Source organism: Mustela nivalis (assembly GCF_964662115.1).
Source record: "Mustela nivalis genome assembly, chromosome: 1".
NCBI classification, from domain to species: domain Eukaryota; kingdom Metazoa; phylum Chordata; class Mammalia; order Carnivora; family Mustelidae; genus Mustela; species Mustela nivalis.
The window spans coordinates 126,477,429-126,502,283 of record NC_139020.1 but is presented as its reverse complement, the minus strand read 5'-3'; the positions used below and the strand labels follow the sequence as shown (position 1 = coordinate 126,502,283).

The 24,855-nt window shown below is 37.7% G+C and overlaps 1 protein-coding gene across 12 annotated transcripts in view; it reads right to left on the bottom strand.

Annotated features, from left to right (window-relative positions):
- The window catches only part of TOPBP1 (DNA topoisomerase II binding protein 1), a 62,620-nt gene extending 37,986 nt beyond the window's left edge, over positions 1-24,634 (bottom strand). For 3 of the 12 annotated variants that reach the window (XM_082719019.1, XM_082719011.1, XM_082719012.1), the window contains exons 1-13: positions 24,413-24,616; positions 23,706-23,796; positions 21,803-21,937; positions 21,124-21,288; positions 19,323-19,466; positions 18,294-18,475; positions 17,030-17,226; positions 15,077-15,256; positions 14,220-14,389; positions 11,043-11,206; positions 10,648-10,895; positions 2,379-2,695; positions 1,525-1,697 (exon numbers count right to left, since the gene is read on the bottom strand). In XM_082719019.1, the coding sequence (XP_082575145.1) occupies positions 1,525-1,697; positions 2,379-2,695; positions 10,648-10,895; positions 11,043-11,206; positions 14,220-14,389; positions 15,077-15,256; positions 17,030-17,226; positions 18,294-18,475; positions 19,323-19,466; positions 21,124-21,150 (1,802 nt within the window). In that variant the 5' untranslated portion in view covers positions 21,151-21,288; positions 21,803-21,937; positions 23,706-23,796; positions 24,413-24,616. Of the gene's footprint in view, positions 1-1,524; positions 1,698-2,378; positions 2,696-10,647; positions 10,896-11,042; positions 11,207-14,219; positions 14,390-15,076; positions 15,257-17,029; positions 17,227-18,293; positions 18,476-19,322; positions 19,467-21,123; positions 21,289-21,802; positions 21,938-23,705; positions 23,797-24,412 lie in introns of all 12 variants that reach the window. The other 9 variants (XM_082719017.1, XM_082719021.1, XM_082719016.1 and 6 more) reach the window with 7 other exon arrangements.
- Between the last annotated feature and the right edge of the window lie 221 nt (positions 24,635-24,855).

The following is a 24,855-nucleotide window of genomic DNA, read 5'->3' as shown; positions in this document are numbered from 1 at the left end:
GTTATGAAATAGTTCTAAAATGTCCAGTTTATAGGGTCTTTTCATTTTCTATTTATACTATTCATTTCTAGTCTTTATTCATGATTAGAGAGTATGGTCTGCACTCTTCCTATTTTAGGGAATTTACTGAGGTTTTCTTTGTGGCCAGTTTCATTATAGGTAATGTTTATAAGTGTTCTACAGGCACATGAAATGGTATGTTTTATGTCTATGCTATTGAAATCTAGATCCTTCCCTGTTTTCTTTTCTTTTTTTTTTTTTTTAAAGATTTTATTTATTTATTTGACAGAGAGAGATCACAAGTAGACAGAGAGGCAGGCAGAGAGAGAGAGGGAAGCAGGCTCCCTGCTGAGCAGAGAGCCCGATGCGGGACTCAATCCCAGGATCCCGGGATCATGACCGAGCCGAAGGCAGCGGCTTAATCCACTGAGCCACCCAGGCGCCCCCTTCCCTGTTTTCTATAGGACCTCTCATGAAGTAAAAGATGGGAATTAAAGTCTTACAGGTAATGTATTTCTGCTGATTCCATCTTGTATCTCCTATTGTTTTGTCTTATGAATAAGACAAATAAATATATATATATTTTAACTTCAGTGTGAATACCTATTTATAGCACTCTTCTTTTTCTTATTTAATGCCTCTTCATTTGAATCCAAACTTGTCTGACATTAGAACTGCAACCAGTCCTTTCCTTTTGTTTGCATTTCTTTGACATACCTTTGCCCATCTTTTTCTTTTTTCTTTTTTTTTTTTTTTCAGATGTTCTGAATCAGTTTGTTTTGGGTGTGTCTCTTTAAAGTCATTTTAAGTGTTGCTTCAAGATCTAATCTAAAAGAACTTTTCTTGGGGGCGCCTGGGTGGCTCAGTGGGTTAAAGCCTCTGCCTTCGGCTCAGGTCATGATCCCAGGGTCCTGGGATTGAGCCCCGCATCAGGCTGTCCGCTCCGCGGATAGCCTGCTTCCTCCTCTCTCTCTTTCTACCTGCCTCTCTGCCTACTTGTGATCTCTGTCTGTCAAATAAATAAAATCTTAAAAAAAAAAAAAAAAGAACTTTTTTTTTTAAATATAAAAGTTGAGTTCCTTTACATTTACTGTTAGAACAGTTTTTTACTTCATTTTAAAACAGTTACCACCTAAGGTTAACTGAGGGGCTGGATTAATTTGGATTTTGGAAGTAACTTTCAAGTCCATTTTTTTTTTCCTTCCCAAGTATTCATTACTGAAAAAAAATAAATCTCCCAAATGGACCCATGGAAGGGAATAAAGCTTGGATATGCCATATTCAGTAATGGCCCTTGTATGAGCTTTACACATTCTCTCTGCTGGTAGGTGAGCACTAATGCCCATGGTCTGAACCTCTGCCAGTTATCCATCTAGTAGTTCTGAGCCATCATATAGGTACACTATACCCAACCCATAAATATTATAAAGACACCTGGCCCAATTTCAATTTGAATGTTCACCAATAAGTCAAAACAGATAGAAAATACACCATGATAGCAGGTGCACAAAAAATACTACATACCTTGCTCCAAGGCGATTTGCCAAGAATGTCAACGAATCTTTTTCTGCTCCTGCACACTGGCTGAATGAAATAACACAATCCTCTAAAGGAGTCATTCCTGCCATCACTGGGACTGGCATGAAGAGAGGATTTGACTTTGGATCAATTAAAGTTTGATAGTCTATACAGGTTACCTTTTAGAAACAAGAAACACAAGAATGCCAACCTGAAATAAGCGGCCAGTGGTTTAAAACTGGTTTTTACACTACCAGTAATTTGAGTTTACATGAAAAGCAATTTAAGATAACCTTGTATATGCTCATTCTCAATACATTTCACATGATATTAAAAAAATTAATTCACCATACAGGATATTAAGATCAGGCAGGTTTATCATTTAACTTACTAAATACTGCTGTAAATTTAATTTCTTCCCAAGTATTAGTTTATAAATTTTCCTCTTAACTCTTGGAAAGTAAAAAAATGATGAAATTATCACTGTTCAGTCAATTAAAAAGATATAATAAGAAATAAAAAGAACAAAAAATAAAATAAACAAAATAAAAAAGAATAATCTGAAAGTGCACACATGCTTTTGGTTGTGAGACAACAGGGAGGACTGAAATAGTAGGAGATGACCTAGGGTAACTTCTTAAGAAGGAATGTTGCTGCTGTGGCCCCAGGGAAATAATAAGTTCTACTCTGCCAGGCTTGGGGCCAAGAAGCTTGTACATTTTCCTATCTTACAATTCCCTTGGGTAAAGGCAAAACCTAAATCTCGCTCAAACACCAATTCACCTAGGAAATAATCATTAACACTCTCAGCATCTGCTATCCTTCAACACTACACTTCAACTGCTACAGGGTCTTCTTACCAGCCACGTATTTGTGACAACTTCTCCCACAGTTGCTTCTACTTCACACCCCAGCAGAGGAACCACAGCGTAATCAGCAACAATTCTGCTCTGAAGGGACACGATTTTTCCAGCATTTTCTCTTATGATATTTGCAATATTAGATTCATTTTCATTACTAAAGCCCAAAACAAGGAAACTCTTTTGGCTAAATAAACCTTCTTCGGTAATTGTAGAAGTGTCAGGGAGGCAACAAGTGACAGAAGACTGGTTTTCTTCTGGCAGAGAAATATGAGTAGAGTCATTAAAGGGCTCAACTTCAGACTTCACAGCTTCAACTGAAAGAGAAAAATAAATGTTTTCTAGCAGAGGATTTATCTTACATTTTAAGGTAACACGAAGCCTGAGAATAGTAACCCCACTCACAAAAAATAAGGCTCAGTAAATAAACCCCAAGGAAAGGACACAAACCCACCCCATCTTCTTGGCTACCAAGAATACAGTTATTATTTCCACCTTCCATTAGGAATGACAAGAGCAATCATGTCACTGTTGCAGGTATTCCTAGTATACTAGAAACTTCAATTAATTGAAAATTAGGGGACTCCAATAACTCTTTGGGTTTGTCTCAGTCCCAAAATTGGTTTCGCTAATTCACAAAAGAATTGAGAAAATATTGTTAAGGAAAAAAACAGAAGTAACAGGCCTACATGATCAAGCCTTCACATGGAAATAACTGTATGAATATAATAAAGAGAATTATGGTTATTTTTTTATGGTTACCTATTTTTCAAAAACTCCTAAAATTTTCATATTGATATTACAGCTGTTTAGTTACTACAATATGGATTTAAGAGAACTGATGAAGGACTCAAGCAAATAGTTTCAACTATTACATTTCAGAATGAAATTGGCTGACAGATAAGGAGAAGAAAAAAACATAACTGTCAGTAACAAAATATATAATCCCTAATATGGATAAGCACTGATGAATCAAGACCAAAAGTTTAAATGGTAAAAACTTTGTACTGTTTAACATACTACTGGAAGTCCTAGACTGAGCAATCACACAACAAAAGAAATGAAAGGCTCCAAAATAGCAAGGAAGTAGTCAAACTTTCACTATTTGCAGACAACATGATACAATATGCAGAAAATCTGAAAGACCACCAAAAAATTGCTAGAACTAATACACGAATTCAGCAAAGCTGCAGGATATAAAACCAATGTGTAGAAATCTGTTGCATTACTATACAGCAATAATGAAGCAGCAGGAAAAGAAATCAAGGAATCGATCCTATTTGCAACTGCACCAAAAACAATATACCTAGGAGTAAACCTAACTATGGAGTTAAAAGATCTATACTCTGAAAAGTAGAGCTCACTTATGAAAGAAATTGAAGAGGACATAAAGCAATGGAAAAACATTCCATACTCATGGATTGGAAGAATAAACATTGTTAAAATGTCCATATTACCCAAAGTAATCTATGCATTTAATGCAATCCCTATCAAAATACCACCAGATTTTTCACAGAGCTGGAACAAACAATCCTAGTATTTGCATGGAACCACAAAAGACCCCAAATAGCCAAAGCAATTTTGAAAAAGAAAAAACTGGAGGTATCATGATTCTGGATTTTAAGCTTTATTACAAAGCTGTAGTCATCAAGACAGCATGGGACTGGCACAAAAACAGACACATAGATCAATGGAACAGAACAAAGAACCCAGAAATGGACCCGTAACTGTATGGTCAACTGGTATTTGACAAAGCAGGAAAATAATATCCAATGGAAAAAAGTCTCTTCGACAAATGGTGTTGGGAAAAGAAAACTGGACAGCAACATGAAGAATGAAACTGAACCACTTTCTTACACCATATACCAAAATAAATTCAAAATGATGAAAGACCTAAATGTTGAGATAGGAAACCACCAAAATCCTAGAGGAGAACACAGGCCACATCCTCTTAACCTTGGCCTTGTAACTTACTAAACACGCTGCTTTAGGCAAGGGAAGCAAAAGCAAAAATGAACTACTGGGACTTCATAAAGATAAAAAACTTTTGCACAGCAATGAAAACAATAAAACTAAAAGCCTATTGAATGGGAGAAGATAGATGCAAATAACATATCAGATAAAGAGTTAGTATTCAAAATCTATAAAGAACTTATCAAACTCGGGCGCCTGGGTGGCTCAGTGGGTTAAGCCTCTCTGCCTTCGGCTCAGGTCATGATCTCAGGGTCCTGGGATCGAGTCTCACGTCGGGCTCTCTGTTCAGCAGGGAGCCTGCTTCCTCCTCTCTCTCTGCCTGCCTCTCTGCCTACTTGTGATCTCTCTCTGTCAAATAAATAAATAAAATCTTAAAAAAAAAAAAAAGAACTTATTAAACTCAATACCCGAAAAACAAATAACCAGCAATGAAGTAGCCAGAAGACATGAATAGATAACTTTCCAAAGAAGACATCCAAAGGGCTAACAGACATAGAAAATGCCAACATCACTCATCATTAGAGAAATACAAATCAAAACCACAATGAGACACCACCTCACACTAGTCAGAATGGCTAAAATTAACAATACAAGAAACAACAGGTGTTGGTGAGGATGCACAGAAAAGGAGCCCTCTTGCACTGTCAGGAATGCAAACTGGTGCAGCCACTCTGGAAAAGTTTGGAGGTTCCTCAAAAAGTTGAAAATAGATCTACCCATGACCCAGCAATTGCACTACTGGGCATTTACCCCAAAGATACAAATGTACTCCTCTGAAAAGGCACCTGCACCCCAATGTTTATAGCACCAATGCCCACAATAGCCAAACTATGGAAAGAGCCCAGCCAGATGTCATCAATAGATGAATGGATAAAGAAGATGTGGTGTGTACACACACTCACACACACACATGAATATTACTCAGTCATCAAAAAAATGAAATCTTGCCATCTGCAATGACATGGATGGAGCCAGAGTGTATTATGCTAAGTGGAATAAGTCAGTTAGAGACAAGTACCATATGATCTCATTCGTATGTGAAATTTAAGAAAACAAGTGAACATTTGGGGAACAGGGAAAAGAAAAAAAAGGAGAAAGGGAAATAAGCCGTAAGAGACTCTTAAGATTAGAAGACAAGCTGGGAGTTGGTGGGAGGGAGGTGGATGGGAGATGGGCTGAATGGGTGATGGGTATTAAAGAGGGCACTTGCTTTTTAAAAAAAAAAAAAAAAAGTAAAGAGGGTGCTTGTGATGACTATTGGGTGTTGTAAATGATGAATCACTGAATTCTACTCCTGAAACTAATATTGCACTGTATGTTCACTAACTAAAATTAAAAAAAAAAAAAGGTAAAAACTTAGTTTTTGAAAACTTTAGTGGTGCTTTGTACAGGAGTGGCTAACTATAGCCTCAGGGCCAAACTGGACCTGTAGCCTGTAAGTTAAGAATGGTTTTTATGTGGGACACCTGGATGGCTCAGACAGTTAAGCGTCTGCCTTCGGCTTAGGTTATGATCCTGGGGTCCTGGGATCGAGTCCTACATCAGGATCTTTGCTCAGTGGGGAGCCTGTTTCTCCCTCTGCCTGCTGTTTCTTCTGCTTGTGAACTTTCTCTCTAAAATCTTAAAAAAAAGGAGGGGGTTCATGAGGCATCTGGCTAACTCAGTGGGTTATGTGGATGTTTTTGGCTCAGGTCACGATCCTGGAATCGAGGGATTGAGGCCCATGTTGGGCTTTTCCCTCTTCCTCTGCAACCACCACCCACCCCACTTAGCAAACTGAATTCAACAATATATTTTTAAAAAATCATTCACCACAATCAAGTGGGACTTATTCCTGGGATGCAAGGGTGGTTTAATATTCACAAATCAATGTGATGCATCATATCAATAAGAGAAAGGATAAAAACCATATGATCATTTCAATAGATGCAGAAAAAGCATCTAACAAAGCACAATGTTCATTCATGATAAAAACTCTCAACAAAGTAGGTTTAGAGGGAAATACCTCAACATAATAATGGCCATATATGAAGCACCCATAGCAAACATCTAATGGGGAAACACTGAGAACTTTCCCCCTAACAAGGAATAAGACAAGGATGTCCACTCTCACCACTTTTATTTAACACAGTACAGGAAGTCCTAGCCACAGCAATCAGACAACAAAAACAAAAGGCATCCAAATTGGCTATGGAAAAAGTTAAAACTTTCACTATTTGGAGATAATATACTATATATACAGGAAGCCCTAAAGACTCCACAAAAAACTGCTGGAACTGATAAACGAATTCAGTAAAGTCACAGGATACCAAATCAATGTACAGGTTGTATGGCTGATTCAGTCAGTAGAGCATGTGACTCTTCAGCTCCAGGTCATGAATTCAAGCCCCACACTGGGTGTGAGCCTAGTTAAAGGAAAAATAAAATATAAAAAATCTCCCAAAACAACAACAAAGCAAAAGCAATATCAAATACAGAAATCTGTTGCATTTCTCCACACCAATAATGAGGCAGCAGAAAAGAAAGAGAAATTAAGGAAACAATCCCATTTATAACTGCACCCCAAAATAATAAGATACCTTGGAATAAACCTAACCAAAGAGGTGAAAGACCTGTACTCTGAAAACTATAAAACACTGATTACAGAAATTGAAAACGACACAAAGAAATGGAAAGACATTCCACTCTCATAGACTGGAAGAACAAATATTGTTAAAATGTCTGCACTACCCAAAGCAATCTACACCGTTAATGCAATCCCTATCAAAATACCAATAGGATTTTTCACAGAGCTAGAACTAACAATCCTAAAATTTGTGTGGAACCACAAAAGACTGCTGGTAGCCAAAGCATCTTGAGAAAGAAAAGCAAACCTGGAGGCATCATGTTTCCAGATTTCTACCAAGCTGTAACAATGAAAACAGGATGGTACTGGCACAAAAACAGACACACAGATCAACGGAACAGAAAAGAGAACCCAGAAATAAACTCTTAACTATATGGTCATTAATTAATGACCATAATTAATGACCATAGTCATTAATAAATCTTCAACAAAGCAGGAGAGAATATGCAATTGGAAAGGACAGTCTCTTTAACAAAATGTGTTTGGAACACTGAACAGCTAAATGCAAAAGAATAAAACTGGACCACTTCCTTATACCATACACAAAAGGGATGAAAGACCCAAATCTTGAGACCTGAAACCATAAAAATCCTAGACGAGAACACAGGCAGTAACCTCTTTAACATAGCCCATAGCAACGTTTTTTTAGTTAGGTCTTTAGACTCATTAATCCACATCACCTATTGAGCCCATCCCTCCACCCCTGTCCCCTCTGATAGCCATTAGATTGTTCTCTATAATTAAGAGTCTGTTTCTTGCTTTGTATCTTTTTTTTTTTTCCACCTTGCCTATTTTCTTTCTTAAATTCCATATATGAGCGAAATCACTTGGTATTTGTCTTTTTCTGATTTGTTTTGCTTGCATTATACTCTCTACCTCCAACCATGCCATTGCAAATGACAAGATTTCATTCTTTCTTATGGCTGAATAATATTCCTGTGTGTGTATACACATACACCACATCTTCTTTATCCATACATCAGTCATTAAATACTTGGACTGTTTCCATATCTTGACTATTGTAAATAATGCTGCTATAAACATAGGGCTGCATGTATCCCTTTAAACTGGTGTTCCTATATTCTTTGAGTAAATACCTAGTAGTGTGATTGCTGGATCACAGGGTAGTTCCACTTTTAACTTTCTGAGGAACCTTCATACTGTTTTCCAGAATGGCTGCACCAGTTTGCATTCCTGCCAACAGTGTACAAGTGCTCCTTTTTCTCCATATCCCTGCCAACACCTGTTATTTCTAGTGTTTTTTTATTTTACCCTTTATGACATGTGTGAGGTGATATTACATTGCTGTATTCCTAGCATAACTATTTTTTAAGAATAATGACAGAAAGATGTTAACAGAAACTAAAGAAATTTCTAAAGGATATTATTTTATATGAGGAAAGAAAATGATTCCAGAAGAGAATTCTCAGATACAACAAAGAATGAGAAGCAAAGAAATTGCTAAACATGTTGGTAAATCAAAACAAGTATGGACCATATAAAACCCATGTGTCTGTCAGATTAAAAAAGACAATGAAAATACTGGTCCAAAACACATAAATTAAGTGTATGTAGGGGAGTATGATTAGCAGTGCTGTTAAAGATAGTGTATAAAGTTCTCGTATTATTCAAGATGAAGAAAAAAATTCTGATTAACTTTAGATTTCAAGTTATGATGCACATTCTAGTTCTAAGTAATCACTAAAAATATAAATAGATGTGGGACGCCTGGGTGGCTCAGTTGGTTAAGCAGCTGCCTTCGGCTCAGGTCATGATCCCAGCGGCCTGGGATTGAGTCCCACATCGGGCTCCTTGCTTGGCGGGGAGCCTGCTTCTCCCTCTGCCTCTGCCTGCCATTCTGTCTGCCTGTGCTTGCTCTCGCTTCTCTCTCTATAACAAATAAGTAAATAAATAAAACTTTAAAATATATATATATAAATAGATGTAACTTCTACATCAGTAGAGGGAGGATAGGGAGGTGGAGATTGAGGTGAGAGGGGGGCAAACTCAAGCTATCCAAAAGGAAGCAAAATGTTAAATATGGAGGCACAGAAAAATGGGGTAAAAAGCATGAAATAAGATGGTATAAAATAATAAAAATATATCACAAGTAACAGTAAATGTAAAGCGACCAAATTTGCAGTTTTAAAGAAAAAGTCAGTCATACCAGATAAATACTGACTCACATGAGGCAGGGATAGTTCTATTAATATCAGACAAACAGATTTAAGAAAAACAAAATTAGAAAAATGAGGATCATGATGTAATAAAACATCAAAATAGGGCGCCTGGGTGGCTCAGTGGGTTGAGCTGCTGCCTTCAGCTCAGGTCATGATCTCAGGATCCTGGGATCGAGGCCCGCATCGGGCTCTCTGCTCAGCAGGAAGTCTGTTTCCCTCTCTCTCTCTTTCTCTGCCTGCCTCTCTGCCTACTTGTGATCTCTGTCTGTCAAATAAATAAATAAAATCTTAAAAAAAAAAAACCATCAAAATATATTAAAAAACTAAATTTGACAGAACTACATGGAGAAACTGTCACAGTCAACATTACAGTGGAGGAGTTTAACACATGTGCATCACTAATCTATACAGAGCAGACCAAACCTGGCATCCTGTACATGTAAAGAAACCTCTGAGCAATCAGAGAGACATAGGTAAGAACAATCTCAGCAGTACTGTTTGCAATGGCAAAAAAAAAGACACAATAAAAATGTCTATAAGGTGGGAAAACAGATAAACTGTGGTATATTCAATCAGTTACTTGGTTAAATTTTTCTCATGGTTGGAGGGGAGCAGCAAAAGAGTACATACTGTATATCATCTATATAAACTAAAATATACACAAAATGAGTATCTCTATTGCACATAGATACATATATATATATATACACACACACACGTAAACTATAAGGAAAATGGAGAGACTCACAGGAGGCTTTGGTAGAGCAGAATATTTCTATTTTTCTTATACTTATGTAGTAGTATATGGCTACTCATCACATTATTCTTGACATCCTTTTCACTGTATTAAATATTTCAAAAAATTTTTTCTTAAGAAGAAATTCTGCTCACAACTCTTCACTGGCAAGTTTCCTTCTCAAACTGAGAAGACTATATACAGAGGTTGTGGTACAGTGCAGCACTGTATGCATTAAAGATCACAATAACCAAGTAAGAGGTAATTACAAGGTTAAAATGAAAGTGTACGCTGTTACATGGGGCACCTGGGGGGCTCAGTCTGTTAAGCATCTGCCTTCAGCTCAAATCATGATCTCAGGGTCCTGGGATCCAGCCCTGCACTGGGATCCATGCTCAGCAGGGAGCCTGCTTCTCCCTCTCCCTTTGCCTCGCCCTCCTTATATGTACTCTAAAGAATAAGTAAAATCTTAAAAATTTAAAAAGAAAAATTCATGCTGTTACAAACTCAGACTAACAAACTGATGCTGGCATATAAAACAGATCAAAGAGGAGGCAGTGAGTTGAAGAGAGACAAGGCAGTCAGAGGGTTCAGCACCCCCCAGGCTTTGCCTTAGAAAGAGCAACAAACATAAAACATTAAAGAAAGAAAAAGGTTTAACTTCTGCCAGAAAAACTGGCAGAAATCACGTGTATGTATTAAGCTATTAAAACATTTCTTAATGACTGTAAATACTCATCGACTATTTCTTACCTACTGTTGGGTTATTATTTATGTACTGAGAGAGCAGATCTTCATCAGCTTGTTCATGCTTTTCATCAGGAGCCAAGTTTTTCTTAGACAGGCTGTTGTTCCTTTTTAAAAGGGCTGTTTTACTCTCAGGCTGATCTGAAACTGGAATTTCCACTGGCTGGTAGTTAGCATGGATATATGGCTCTTCAGGAAGCATGTAACCTTTACTAAAACACTCTAGCAACCATTTTGCTCCTACTACATGAGGCCTGCAAAAATAGTACATAATTATTTATTAGCTTAAACCATAAAGACTATCATCCCACTTGCCATGCAGTTTCCATAATTGCATGGATAGGCAATTTTAAGGAAAATCATTAGAGTAGGAATTGCTTTGAATTAAAAACTGACAAAACCTGTGGGCTGACTTATCCCAAAACTGCTTCAATTCATCATCATAATCTCCCACGATAACATGAGTCACATCTTCATTGAGCTGATTAAAACGAACTCCACCTCCACTGTTAATAAGCCTTCTCAGTTTATCAAGCTTTCTGCCACTAAAACCACAAAGATAGATCTGCAAAGAAAGAAAATATTTACTTTGATTAATGCATTTAAGATGGTTTGCTTCTCTCAACAGGAACACATTAAAAATATATATCCAAATGCACTGTGTGTAAATACACAGCTCTGCGTACATTTAATACATTAAAAATAGAGTATAGTCTGAAACTTTTTTTTAACAATTCCGACATTGTTTTAAAAAAAGATTTTTAAAATTCATTTGAGAGATAGAGTTGGGAGCGAATGGGAGCAGGAGCTAGGGAGAGGGTCAGAGGGACAGGGAGAAGCAGACTCCAGGCTGAGCAGGGAGCCTGAGATGGGGCTCAATCCCAGGACCCTGAGATCATGACTAGAAGCAAAGGCAGATGTTTAACCAACTGAGCCACCCAGGTGCCCCAACAATTCTGAAATTTGTATTTTTTATTATTTCTTCACAATCCTATAGTATTATTACCCACTGTAGACAGCAGGTAAGTACTTTGAGGCTTTAAATAAAATGGAAGCTAGAATTCAGTTACCTTCTGGATACTAGTGCATAGCAATATCTAAAATGCAGGTAGCTCCTTAAATGCTGAAGATCTTATTACTTGTAAATTTTTTTTTAAAAAAGATTTTATTTATTTATTTGACAGAGACAGAGAGATCACAAGTAGGCAGAGAGTCAGGCAGAGAGAGAGGGGGAAGTAGGCTCTCTGCTCAGCAGGGATTCTGAGGCAGATTCAGGGCTCGATCCCAGGATCCTGAGATCATGACCTGAGCTGAAGGCAGCGGCTTAATTCACTGAGCCCACCCAGGCGTCCCACTACTTGTAAATTTAAATTACAGAAATAAACTGGGGGGCGCCTGGGTGGCTCAGTGGGTTAAGCCGCTGCCTTCGGCTCAGGTCATGATCTCAGGGTCCTGGGATCGAGTCCCGCATCGGGCTCTCTGTTCAGCAGGGAGCCTGCTTCCCTTCCTCTCTCTCTGCCTGCCTCTCTGCTTACTTGTGATCTCTCTCTGTCAAATGAATAAATAAAAAATCTTAAAAAAAAAAAAAAAAAAGAAACTGGAAATGCGATACCATCTCACACCAGTCAGAATGGCTAAAATCAACAAGTCAGAAAACAACAGATGTTGGCGAGGATGCGGAGAAAGGGGGACCCTCCTACACTGTTGGTGGGAATGCAAGCTGGTGCAGCCACTCTGGAAAACAGCGTGGAGGTTCCTCAAAAAGTTGAAAATAGAGCTACCCTACGACCCAGCAATTGCACTACTGGGTATTTACCCCAAAGATACAAATGTAGTGATATGAAGGGGCACGTGCACCCAAATGTTTATAGCAGCAATATCCACAACAGCCAAACTATGGAAGGAACCTAGATGTCCATCAACAGAAGAATGGATAAAGAAGAGGTGGTGTGGTGTGTCTGGAATACTGTGTAGCCATCAAAAGAAATAAAATCTTGCCATTTGCAATGACACGGATGGAACTAGAGGGTATTATGCTGAGTGAAATAAGTCAATCAGAGAAAGACAATTATCACATGATCTGCTTGATATGAGGAATTTGAGAGGCAGGGTGGGGAGTTTAGGGGGTAGGGAAGGAAAAAATGAAACAGATGGGATTAGGAGGGAGGCAAACCATAAGGGACTCTTAATCTCACAAAACAAACTGAGGGTTGCTGCGGGGAGGGTGATATGGAGAGGGTGGTTGGGTTATGGACATTGGCAAGGGTATATGATATGATGAGTGCTGTGAAATGGGTAAGCCTAATGATTCATGACCTGTAACCCCTGGGGCAAATACATTATATGTTAATTAAAAATAATTTAAAAAAAAAGAAATAAACGGGAGTTTATCTGATTCAGAAAACTTGGGTGTAAATTTTGGTTCAGAGGCCAATAATTAACTACATGCCCATGATAAGTTACTTAGGCTCTTTAAACCAGTGTTCTCACCTATAAATTGAGATATCCTTTACATGCTCGATTACACAAGAAAATTTAGGTCAAGCTGAGGACAGTACTTTGAGGATTATATGCAATAATTTATTTCTAAGTATCACTATGTATATATTTAAACCAATTTAATAAATATAAAGCTTTTTCATCTGTATTTTATATGTCTTTAAAAAATTTTCTTAAGAATGGCAGATCTATTCCTAACTCCATTTATATCCCAAACTAAATAACCTCTGTTATTAGAAGATACTGTAACAAAAATCAGGAATCATAAACTTCCTGTAAGAATAACTAAAAGTTAAGGGTGTCTAGGAAGCCCTGTTGGTTAGGCGTCTAACCTTGGCTTCAGCTCAGGTCATGATCTCAGGATACTGAGATCAAGCTGCATTGCTGGACTCCATGCTCAGTGCAGAGTCTGCTTGAGATCTGCCCCTTCCTCTTGTGGTGTCCTCTCTAAAATAAATAAATCTTAAAAAAACAAAGTCATATCCATAATTACCAGAGTCTAGGATAAAAGATTATATAAGACACTTTCTGTTCTGACAATAAATTGATGTTTTATCAACAAATGTACAGCCTATTCACTCTACAAGTAGAAATCTATTAAAATTCAGCTCTAGGAGATCTACAGCATATAAGGTTTCCATCAAGGCACTTATAAGATAGTTTATTTATACACTAAAAAATTAGGTAGCCCAAGAGACATAAAACAAAGTAGTGGGTCTAGTGGTTAGGAATATAGGATTTGGAGTAGATGGATGTCTAATTAATATCTGTGTGAATCTGAACAAGAACTGAACAAGCCTGTTTCAGGGTAATATCCATTTTAGAGTTATTTGTGGGAGTTAAATGAGATTACATACAACATATTAACAATATATATTAACTGATTAGCACAGCCTAGGATATTAATAACATTTAATAAATGACAGTTATGGACAGATGTGGCCCAGTGCTTACATCTGCTTGACTAAAGTCAAGAGTTTACATGGATAAGGAATAAGCCCAACTCTGAGGGGTCTTCAAAGTCAGGCTAGAAGTACTGATGTACATTATCACTGAGGTATTACATAATAAAGACATACCCGACAACCATCTAATAAATCTTCAGGCGCTTGAAATGCACTGACATCCAGATTTTCCAGATTTTCAAGTGTAGGCTCCACTTTGCTATTAAGAACTGAATTACATATCGATTCATTTATACAACTTGCATTGATGTTGGAAATATGGCTGACATCTGAAAGAGTACGACCTACATACCAAACAAAGATGTAAAAATTTATGGAGATAAAATAGTGATTACCTATTTTCCTACAGGTTAGTTTTTCTTATACACAAAGGGCTGTGAATAATTTCCAAAGCAAGCATCAAATATTTTTATTTCAATCTTGGTGGCCAAGCATGACAAGGGAAAATGAAACTATGGCTCATATCTTATTTCAAATAAAAACATACTTAATACATTTAATAGTGGCTTGCTTCCATATACAATCTGAAGTTGTTCGCTGTAGGGTCCAGGAAAGGAAAAAGTATAACGTATGCTAAATTCTAACATGGCATGTACAAAATAGAAATGGTTTTCAATTTTATATGAATATAGATGGTCTATAATAGTAACAAACTAATAAAAATGTATTACATTTGTCCACCAGTCAGGTTTAGAAAAATTCTTTTTTAAGTCTTCGTAGTAATCTCAGCTTCTTTAATCATCTTTTGCATTAAACTAAGGTATGAAAGAAAATATACATCCATTATAAAAAGAAATACCTAGAATTCTGGACTAGTTTTCATACAATTTAGCTATTACATAATTATGCCTGGAAGCATAGCAAGAAAGCATGGAATTCCCTACTATATCTCACTGATCCTATTTACATCAATTCTTACAAAGAAAGCGGTGGTAAAAATGACTGTTTGCTTTAATCCCACTGAAACTTACTATCAACTGTGTTGATCTGGCCAGTAGGAGTTGAAGTATCAGGCACAGTCTTTGTTTCTGGTCTTGGCTCTGTTTTGTATATGGATTCATCCTGACAAAAACCTTTGTCAACACTGTCAAAAAACCACTGCGTGGTCACACAGTGTACATTCCATCTCTTGGCACATTCGTACTTTTGACCTATCACATCATTAAGAAATAGTGAGAAATGTAAACCATTAAAATCTATCTTTGTGGAAATATTAAAGCATGATCGGTTATGGGAAAAAACTCACCAAAACAAAATTAAAGTTACCAGTAATTATTCTTATATAAACAGTATGTTATATACTGTATGCAAGGGGGTTTGTCTCTTAAAATTGCATAATTTATATGGGGTGACTGAAATACTAGACCTGGTTTGAGTATAGTCTCCACTGCTTAATTTCTTTAAACCAGTTTCTTAATCTGTAACATGGGAATAACTCAGAATTATGTGGCTTCAGTAAGACTGAATAAAACAACTGTAAAGACTGTAACTGTCCACAATATAAAAATACCAGCTTTGAATAGTCTACTCTAATGTCAACAGGATTTGACTTGAAGTCCAAACAGACAGGCATATTATAAGAAATAGATCTTTTTATTGCCTTAAAACAACTTTTTTAACACAATGTATTTTGAAACAGTGCCATAGAGAAATTGAGGTCAATATGTACTAAACAATAACACAAAAAGGATTTTTTTTGGACATTCTTGAGAGCAAAGAGATGAACTGCCTTCAGGTTCAGAAATCAACTCTACTCACAATTATAATATCATAGTTGGCCATACACAAAGTTCTGATTTAAGGACAATTACCAATTAATTTTAGCAGGGTTTTTTTTTTTTTTCTATTTTGCTATCTAGGTAGCTTAATAAAACACAGACATAAATAAATAACAAAAACATTAACAAAATTCTTCTCTCATCAATTTGTATATATTTTAAGGGTATTTGTAAAGAAAAAAAAATCTTCCAAAATAGATAAAAACATTTCAGGACACCAAAATTAAACACAATTTTAAGGAATTCTTCTTATTGGTAGTTTATTTTTCTTCTGCAAGGTGCATCTTCAAGTTACAACTTCTAGTTCATCCAGTAAATCAGATTCATTCAATTAAAAACTAAGCCAAGCCTTTAAAATTTATCATTAGAGGGGCACCTGGGTGGCTCAGAGGGTTAGGCCTCTGCCTTCAGCTCGGGTCATGGTCTCAGGGTCCCGGGATCGAGCCCCACATTGGGCTCTCTGCTCGGTGGGGAGCCTGCTTCCCCCTCTCTCTGCCTACCTCTCTGCCTACTTGTGATCTCTCTCTCTGTCAAATAAATAAATAAAATGTTAAAAATAAATAAATAGGGACCGCCTGGGTGGCTCAGTTGGTTAAGCAGCTGCCTTCAGCTCAGGTTATGATCCCAGGGTTCTGGGATTGAGTCCCATATCAGGCTCCTTGCTCGGCAGGGAGCCTGCTTCTCCCTCTGCCTCTGCCTGCCTCTCTGTCTGCCTGTGCTAACTTGCTCTCTCTCCCTCTGTCTCTAACAAATAAATAAATAAATCTTTAAAATAAAATAAAATAAAATAAAATTTATCATTAGAAAGAAATGTAATTTAGCTACATCTATTAGCCTTTTTGCTATTCATCCAAATTTCTTATTTTGTAATTATTTGGTACCTATGTAGCAAACTTTGAAAAAAAAAATCAAACAATAAAAACCACTGGAAATTGAAAAAAATATTTTTTCAATGACCTGGATAAACCTGGATAGTCATGTAACTTTTCTACAGATTTGTGAACCAAACTATTTTTCTAAGATTTTAGGGGGAAAAAATATGAGATTTTTAACACATCAGAAGCAAAAGCTATTCTGTAAAGATCTTAAAATGTTAAATACTAGAGAAAATTTTGCATTTTTTCCATTTGGGAAACATAGTTTTACCTTTTGGTTCTTGCACAATGAGGTGTGTGCATTCATTCATTTTCAGTTGTCCCATGTATTGACCTCCATGCTTAATTGTGAGTTGCTGAACTGCCTTTCTGTCTAAGCTACACAAGCCAGTCACACAGATAATGCAACCAAGAAAAATGGGACACTTGAAGTCTTCCATGTTTACATCAGTATACCTAGTTATTTTTCTGGAAAAAATAAGTAACAAGGAAAAAATTAACATATTAATATACCAAATGGTTTAAAATTTATCAGAAGAATAATGACAAACAACAGAAATCACTAATACTTTCCTCATTTTTTAGAAAAGGGGAACTGAATCTCAAAATAACACTATCTGCTCATCTAAAAAGTAGTATTTTAGATAGAGCTTCTTAAATAAAACTGTTTTAAGGGAAAATGTTATTTCATTAACTCTTCTGAGTTCATGCTGGTCAAAGTCGTATATTTTCCAAAATTTTACGTGTAAATTTACTTAAAAACTCAAAGGACCTTGGTTGCCTACTAGAAAGATGGATTTTTTATCCTTCCATCATACGATATAAATAATAAGCAATAATTTTTAGCAGAATACTAACAAAAATGTCATTCTTTTTCCATTTAAGACAGATTTTTTAAGATTAAAGGTACCAGTGTGGAGACAGGTTTAGAATGTGCTGGATGGTGTTGAAAAAAGACTAGGAAAAACGCCCATTTCTAAGGTCCACAGGGGCAGGCAGGGATGCTATCCTGCTTTGCTTAGTATATATGTCTAAAGCCTAGCTCAGGCCAGGTACATAAAACGAACTTGATAAACATTTACTGAATGACCACATCCTAATGGCTGACATATGTTTATATTCAACTTTACACAGACACCTTTGTGAGGGAATACGACTGTCAAAAATGACTAATTTACTCTCCATCTTAGCACCTAGTAGAAGGATAATGCAACTTAAGAATAGTTGCCACAGTGATCTTCTCAACTATTTTACAGGCATTTACTGCTGAAAGCAATTTTTATTGTCAAAGCATTTGTTATCTTGTAACTAGTATTAAATCAAAAGCCTATTCTACTTATCAACTTACACCTTGAAAAGACCTTGCAGATTATGCTTATTTTCAGTAAAGAGTAATAACCCCATTTTTTTTTGTCCCTGAATAACAAATCCCAACAGGACAACATAAAACCTCCCCTGTAATAACCCACAATATGCCAAAATGATTGAATGTATCATTTTTTCAAATCTAGAAAACACATAAATGTCTTTCTTACTTCTCTTGTGACTGTTCCCAAAGTGTTTTAATCCAAGAAGGAAGCAAAATAGGTTTCTTTAGGTTTGCAGCAACTAAATATTTTTTGCTGCCAACTTCTCCTGCAATAAGGTGAGTTACTGATATATTAAGGTCTCTGTATACACGTCCACCCATCATTTGTACATATTTATGAACTTCTTCCTGTAAACCCAAAAGAAAATACATTAATACCGAAGTAAACAATACCTCTTCCATTTTTTTATACAAAAACTCAAGTATCTTTTGTTGTTGTTAGCTTGAAGGCACAAATGTTTCTCACCACTATAAAGTTAAATAATCAAATTACTTTTTGGATAAAGATAAATATGAATTATACATAAATTTTAAAATAATTACTTTCATATAGTTGTTCAACTCCATGAGTTTATTAAACTATGTTGCTTCTATAATATACTGTGCATATATATATTTAAAAATATTAATTATATACATTATATATAAAAATATGTATTTTCTCTTTTAGCACTGTCAAAGCATTTCTTTCCTCATAGCAAATGTTAAACCCACAGCCCATTCTACCTCCCAATGTTTTTTAAAATAATTTTTTTAAAGATTTTATCTATTAGAGAGCAAGTGAGCAAGAGAGGGAGCGTGAGCACAAGTTGGGGGAAAGGGAGAAGAAAACTCCCTACTAAGCTCAGAGCCCAACGATCCCAAGACGCTGAGATCATGACCTGAGCCAAAGTGAGAAGCTTAACCAACTGAGCCACCCAGGCACTCCATCAACATTTTTTTAAAGAAGATCAACCATCTATTATGGAAAAATATGACTTAGACTCAGGGGAAAAAGAGAGTTTTCTTTCAAGTAGTTCTCAATAAAACAGATTCCACTATTTGTATTTCATTAAAATAGAAAAGCTATACATTGGTGTATACAGACCTTAAGTCATGAACACCGAGTACAAGGTCTTTCAAAGTGTCTCCTATGCAGTGAAAGATTAAGTGTGGAGATAAATATATTGATCATGATATTCCTCTCAGTACCTACCCTTTTATCTTTTTCCAGGCTTGTACAAGACACAGTTACATCAGACATAACCATATTATAAACTGGATGTTCAGCTCTTGGGACACATCGCTGGTGGTGCATACAAAATATGACTACTTGAGGGCCAACAATTCTGCAGCCAAGCTAAAAAAAAAAAGGGAGAAAGCTTAGTATGTAGGAAAAGACCTCTAGCTTATAAAATTACATTTTGTAATTCTTAGCAATTCCTTCTTTTTTTTTTTTTTTTAAGATTTTGTTTATTTATTTGACAGAGAGATCACAATTAGGCAGAGAGGCAGGCAGGGTGGGGAGGGGGGCGTAGGCCCCTTGCTGAGCAGAGAGCCTGATGCGGGGCTCAATCCCAGGACCCTGGGATCATGACCTGAGCTGAAGGAAGAGGCTTAACCCACTGAGCCACCCAGGCCCTCCCTTTTTTTCTTTTAAAGATTTTATTTATTTATTTGACAGAGAAAGAGAGGGAGAGAGAAAGAGCAAAAGAAGGGGAGCAGCAGGCAGAGGGGGAAGGAGAAGCAGGCTCCCTGCTGAGCAGAGAGCCCAACATGGGGCTCGATCTCGGGACCCTGGGATCATGATCTGAGTCAAAGGTAGATGCTTAACTGACCGAGCCAGCCAGGCGCCTCAATACTTAGCAATTCTTTACAGAAATTGAAGACCACTGCTAAATTGTTATAAGACAAAATAAGGACCATTATATAATTTCTCAGAGACTCTACACATTAAATACACAGGCAATTAATGCAGGCTATCAAAAGAAATAAGCTTTAAGAGCCACATTCAATCACCAAATTTTATTTATTTATTTAATTTCTTAAAAAAACCTGATTTATTTATTTATTTATTTGTCAGAGAGGAAGAGAGACACACAAGCAGGCAGAGAGGCAGGCAGAAGCGGAGAGAGAAGCAGGCTCCCTGCTGAGCAAGGAGCCCGATGCGGGACTCGATCCCAGGACTCTAGGATCATGACCTGAGCCGAAGGCAACGGCTTAACCCACTGAGCCACTCAGGCATCCCACCACCAAATTTTAATATCAGAAACAAACAGTCTTAATGATAGGTTATAGGAATAACAGACTTATGCTATAATAATTGTGAAAATCCATATAGTTTTTAAATGAAGTATCCAGCCAACCAAGCAGTCCAAATGTTTAAGAGCCTAATTAACCCTCTTCTAAAATACCTATTCTGTCACACAAACATTCAAAAACCCTAGGCAGTTTCTACATTTGTGTTTTAAATACTTTGTCTTTAACTCAATGTCTTTCCAAGTATTTCTCAAAGATATTATGAGGCTATTAAAAATGGCCTTTTAACTCTGAAAAACAATCTGAGGGTTTTCAAGGGGCAGGGGATGGGAGGTTGGGGGAACCAGGTAGTGGGTATTGGAGAGGGCACGGATTGCATGGAGTACTGGGTGTGGTGCAAAAACAATGAATACTGTTATGCTGAAAATCAATAAAAAAATTTTTTTTAAAAATGGCCTTTTATTTTCACTGATAACTGAATTAGGAAAAGTTGACAGTCTTGCTCAATATCAGCACATTCAAGTCAGATCTAAAAAGCATATGGTTGCCAAAGTCACCAGGGCATGACTGATTTAAAGATGCACACGGTAAACAATTATTGTTACCTTTTTGTTCAGTCATAGGAAAATGTGTTTTCCTATGACTGTTTTAAATGTGTTTTTAATGCTATTTTAATGCTATTTATTCTATCTGACAAGGTGTGTTATTTCCAAAAGGAGGGTAGACCAACAATGCTTTTGGCAAAGGTGGGCACAGACCTTCCATAAATTGTGCAGATACTGCATCTATCTACTCTTCTATGTTTTCTTCTCCTTCAAACAAGAATCACTTCTTTGTAATCTGGATGGAATTACAGCCAGTTTACTTTTATTTCAATGCTTCTCTCTTGTCCAGACACCAAAAAAGTAATGAGTCAGTAGACTCTGGAATCAACAAAAAGAAATAAGATGGCTCATTGGTATATCAGCAATATTCATCCCCAAAATGCTTCCTTTAGGCATATAATGTTTCAGACCCTCTCTACAAGGTACAGATATGAAAACTGTGTGTGAAAGAGCACATAAGAAAGACAGTAAATAACCAAGCATTATGCTGAGGTCCTTCCCAAATTTTTATGGAAAATCTTGCAATCAAACTGAGTTTAAGTATGGCAGAACTCCGTCAATAAAGTGTTTTACTGACTTAAGCTTAGAGAAGTTATATATCCTGAAATATAAAAATTACATATAACAAAAGCCTATCATAACACGATTAGTCTTTAAAAATATAATTCTGGTCTCCCAAACCAAAAAATTCTTCTATATTCATAATCTATATAATACCTCATGGTTAGTATATTCATAATCTATATAATACCTCATGATCAGTTTTTGCTTCCACTGAAGCAAAACCAACAAAAATCAGACTACAGAAGGAACACACGAAAAGTTAGCAAACCTTTTTGAGGTGATCAAAGACAATGCCACTAAAAGGGTCACAGATATAAAGTGACCTGTCATTTTCCTTTATCTCCAATGCCTCTTCTTCTGTAATGATCTGAAGATATTCTTCTGATTGGAACTCTTTTATTGACTGAAAGAAAGAAAAAAAATGAAAGAGTGCACCTGAAATTTTTCACCTGTATTTAAGTCCTATGAACTCTATCTTCAAAAATCCATCTCTAATCCAATCTTTTATCCCATTGAAAGCTACCATCATCTCCCACCTAGACCTCTGCAGAAGTCTACAAAGTGGTTCCTTTTCCTTTCCTTAAATCAATTTTCCATACAGAAACTAGTAATCTCTTTAATGATACAAATCAGGTCATGAGTCTGGCCCCTGCTTATCTCCCCACTCTAACCTTCTACATCTTTTCTCCCCTGCTTACCATTCTCTAGTCACTTCTTGTTTCTTGCTAGGTCTGGAACAAGCCACACATAAACTCGCATAAACTCGTTAGAGGTTCTGCTCTTGTTCTCACTCCATGAAATATTTTCCCAGTCTTCACCTGACTTGATCCCTCACTTCAATCAGATTGCTCAAATGAAAAAGTCGAAGTCCTTACCATGGCTCTTAAGGCTCTTTACATGACCTCTTTACTCTTACTCTCTAAAGCACCCATTAATGTTCTTCCTCCAACCCTTGTTCACTACACTACAGCCACACTGTATTTTGGGTAGGCACTCCAAGTACTTTCTCAGGGACCTGTGTATGGCTGTTCTCTCTGCCTGAAAGCTTCTTCCCCAGACATTCACATGTCTAACCATCCCATCTCCTTCAAGTGTACTTATCTTCTCCATAAAGCCTTCACCAATCACACTCTACTTAAGATTATAACCTTCCCTTCTCCCACAACAAACATCCTTTAGACCTCCTTAAACTGTTTTGCTCTTTTCTCTTCACATAGCACAGAGCCCCCATGTAACATATTATACAGTTCACTCATTTATTCTGATTTATGTCTAGGTCCTCCTGCTAAAACAGAAGGTAAGCTCTGAGAAAGTATGGGTCTTTCCCTGCTGTGCTCACCAATGTATCCCAAGTACTACAGCAGTGCTTAACAGGTCATGACACTCAGTAATTATTTGCTGAATGAACTTAAAAAAAAAAAACCTGCTACAACAGTGCTTCTTAAACTCTAATATATACAGGAATTACACTGAGGATCTTGTTAAAATGCAGAATCTAATTGGTCAGTCTGAGTTGGGCCCAAGGTTCTACACTTCCAACTCCACTGATGCTGCTGGGGTCTGTAAGTAGCAAGGCTCTACAATACCCCTCACATCTTTTCATATTACACTGTATACTGTGAAACATACTTTTAACTACAAAAAAATGAAGTGTAACCAGTATATAACAGATTCAAATTTCTTCAGCATACAAAGGTCTACTCTAGTTAGTAGACATAGAAAGCAATGTAATGTCCAAGAATAGCAAATTTGCTAACTTCAATATAAATGTCATAATGGGGTGCCTGGCTGGCTCGATCAGTTAGGTGTCTGCCTTCGGTCATGATCTCAGGGTCCTGGGATCAAGCCCCACATCAACCTCTCTGCTCAGCCGGGACCCCGCTTCTCCCTCTGCCTGCTTCTCCCTCTGCTTGTGATCTCTCACCTCTCTCTCTATCCAATAAAATCCTAAAAAAAAAAGTAATAGACTTCATGCTCCCCAAAATAATTATAATGATATATTTACATCAATCCAAAAATATGTAATGGCACATCTATATTAATGTACATTAAAATAAAACTAGTAAGAAAATAAATTACTAAGACATAAAGAGTCCAAAAAATCAAAAACACTAAAAACGAAAAAAAAAAGAATTCACAGCATCAAACAAGGCATTTTCAACTATTCTTACCTCAAGTGCTTTAAAAAAACATTCGGAATTATCTGAAGACTTTAAAAACTTCACAAGAAACGGTTCTTTGTCATTTCTGGACATTTTTGAACTGTCAAAATAAAGGAACTATTATCAAGGACAAAACACATCATGTATAAAGTTAAAAGCTAAAAGCATCTACTTTTCTGTGCAGACAACAATGCCCAAAGACAAGGCCTTGTCCATGGATTCGTTCATTAGTTTCTAAGAAACGCTGGAATGCGGGCAAAGTCAGGGAAAAAGAGGACAACACCAATCCTGGCAAACCAGAGAACAAAATTAATGTCCCTAAATTGAATACATTCGGACCCTTTGTTATGGGGCTCTAAGACCCCCTAGGCCAATGGGCATTCAATTGCACTTAGCTCAAGGATCCACGAACGAAACTGTCCAAGGCCCCTGACGTTTGTTCACCCCGCAGTAAACGGACTTTAATGGAAAAGTGGAAGCCGGTTAGCAAGGCCATGCCCCCAGAAGGCCGAATGCTCTTGCTTGCCAGCTGCCACAGAGAGGCCCGGCTCTCGGTCCAACCGCAGCCACGTCCTGTCCGGCGTCAAAGTCCCACCCGCCGGTCCGAGGGCCGGTTACACGGGCGGGAAACAAGGGCCCCGAAGGCCAGAGAAGGTGTCGCGACCCCCCAGTTGGGGTAGGGAAGGAGCTGGGTCCTCTCTCCGTGCCTCACTCACCTCGGTGGAGCCTGGGGGGGGCCTTCGGGAGGCGAGTGCAGGGGCACGCGGCCTGCTGGGCGGTGGCTGGGGTCGGGCGCCAGCCCGGCGCACACCCGCCGCAGCCGGCGGCGCCCCCGACCCGAAGCAAACGCCAAACCCGGAAATTGCCGAGGCGGCGAACCGACTTTCGCGCCAACCGCGCGGACGCGCCCGCCTCTTCCTGCGGAAGTGACGCGGTCCGCAGCTGAGGGAGGCGGGCCGAGATGTCAAAGGTGGGGGTGGGGCGGTGGGCGTGGCGCTGTTGCCAGCAGGTTTAGGCGTTGCCCAGGTTTAGGGCTTTGAAGGGGCTGCTTGGGCCCCGCTGGGAGTAGGCCAAGTGCTTACGGCTCAGGGGATGGGGCCGCAAGCTAGGAGTACCTTAGACGCGGTCCTAACACATCGAAATATGAAACCCCAGGGAA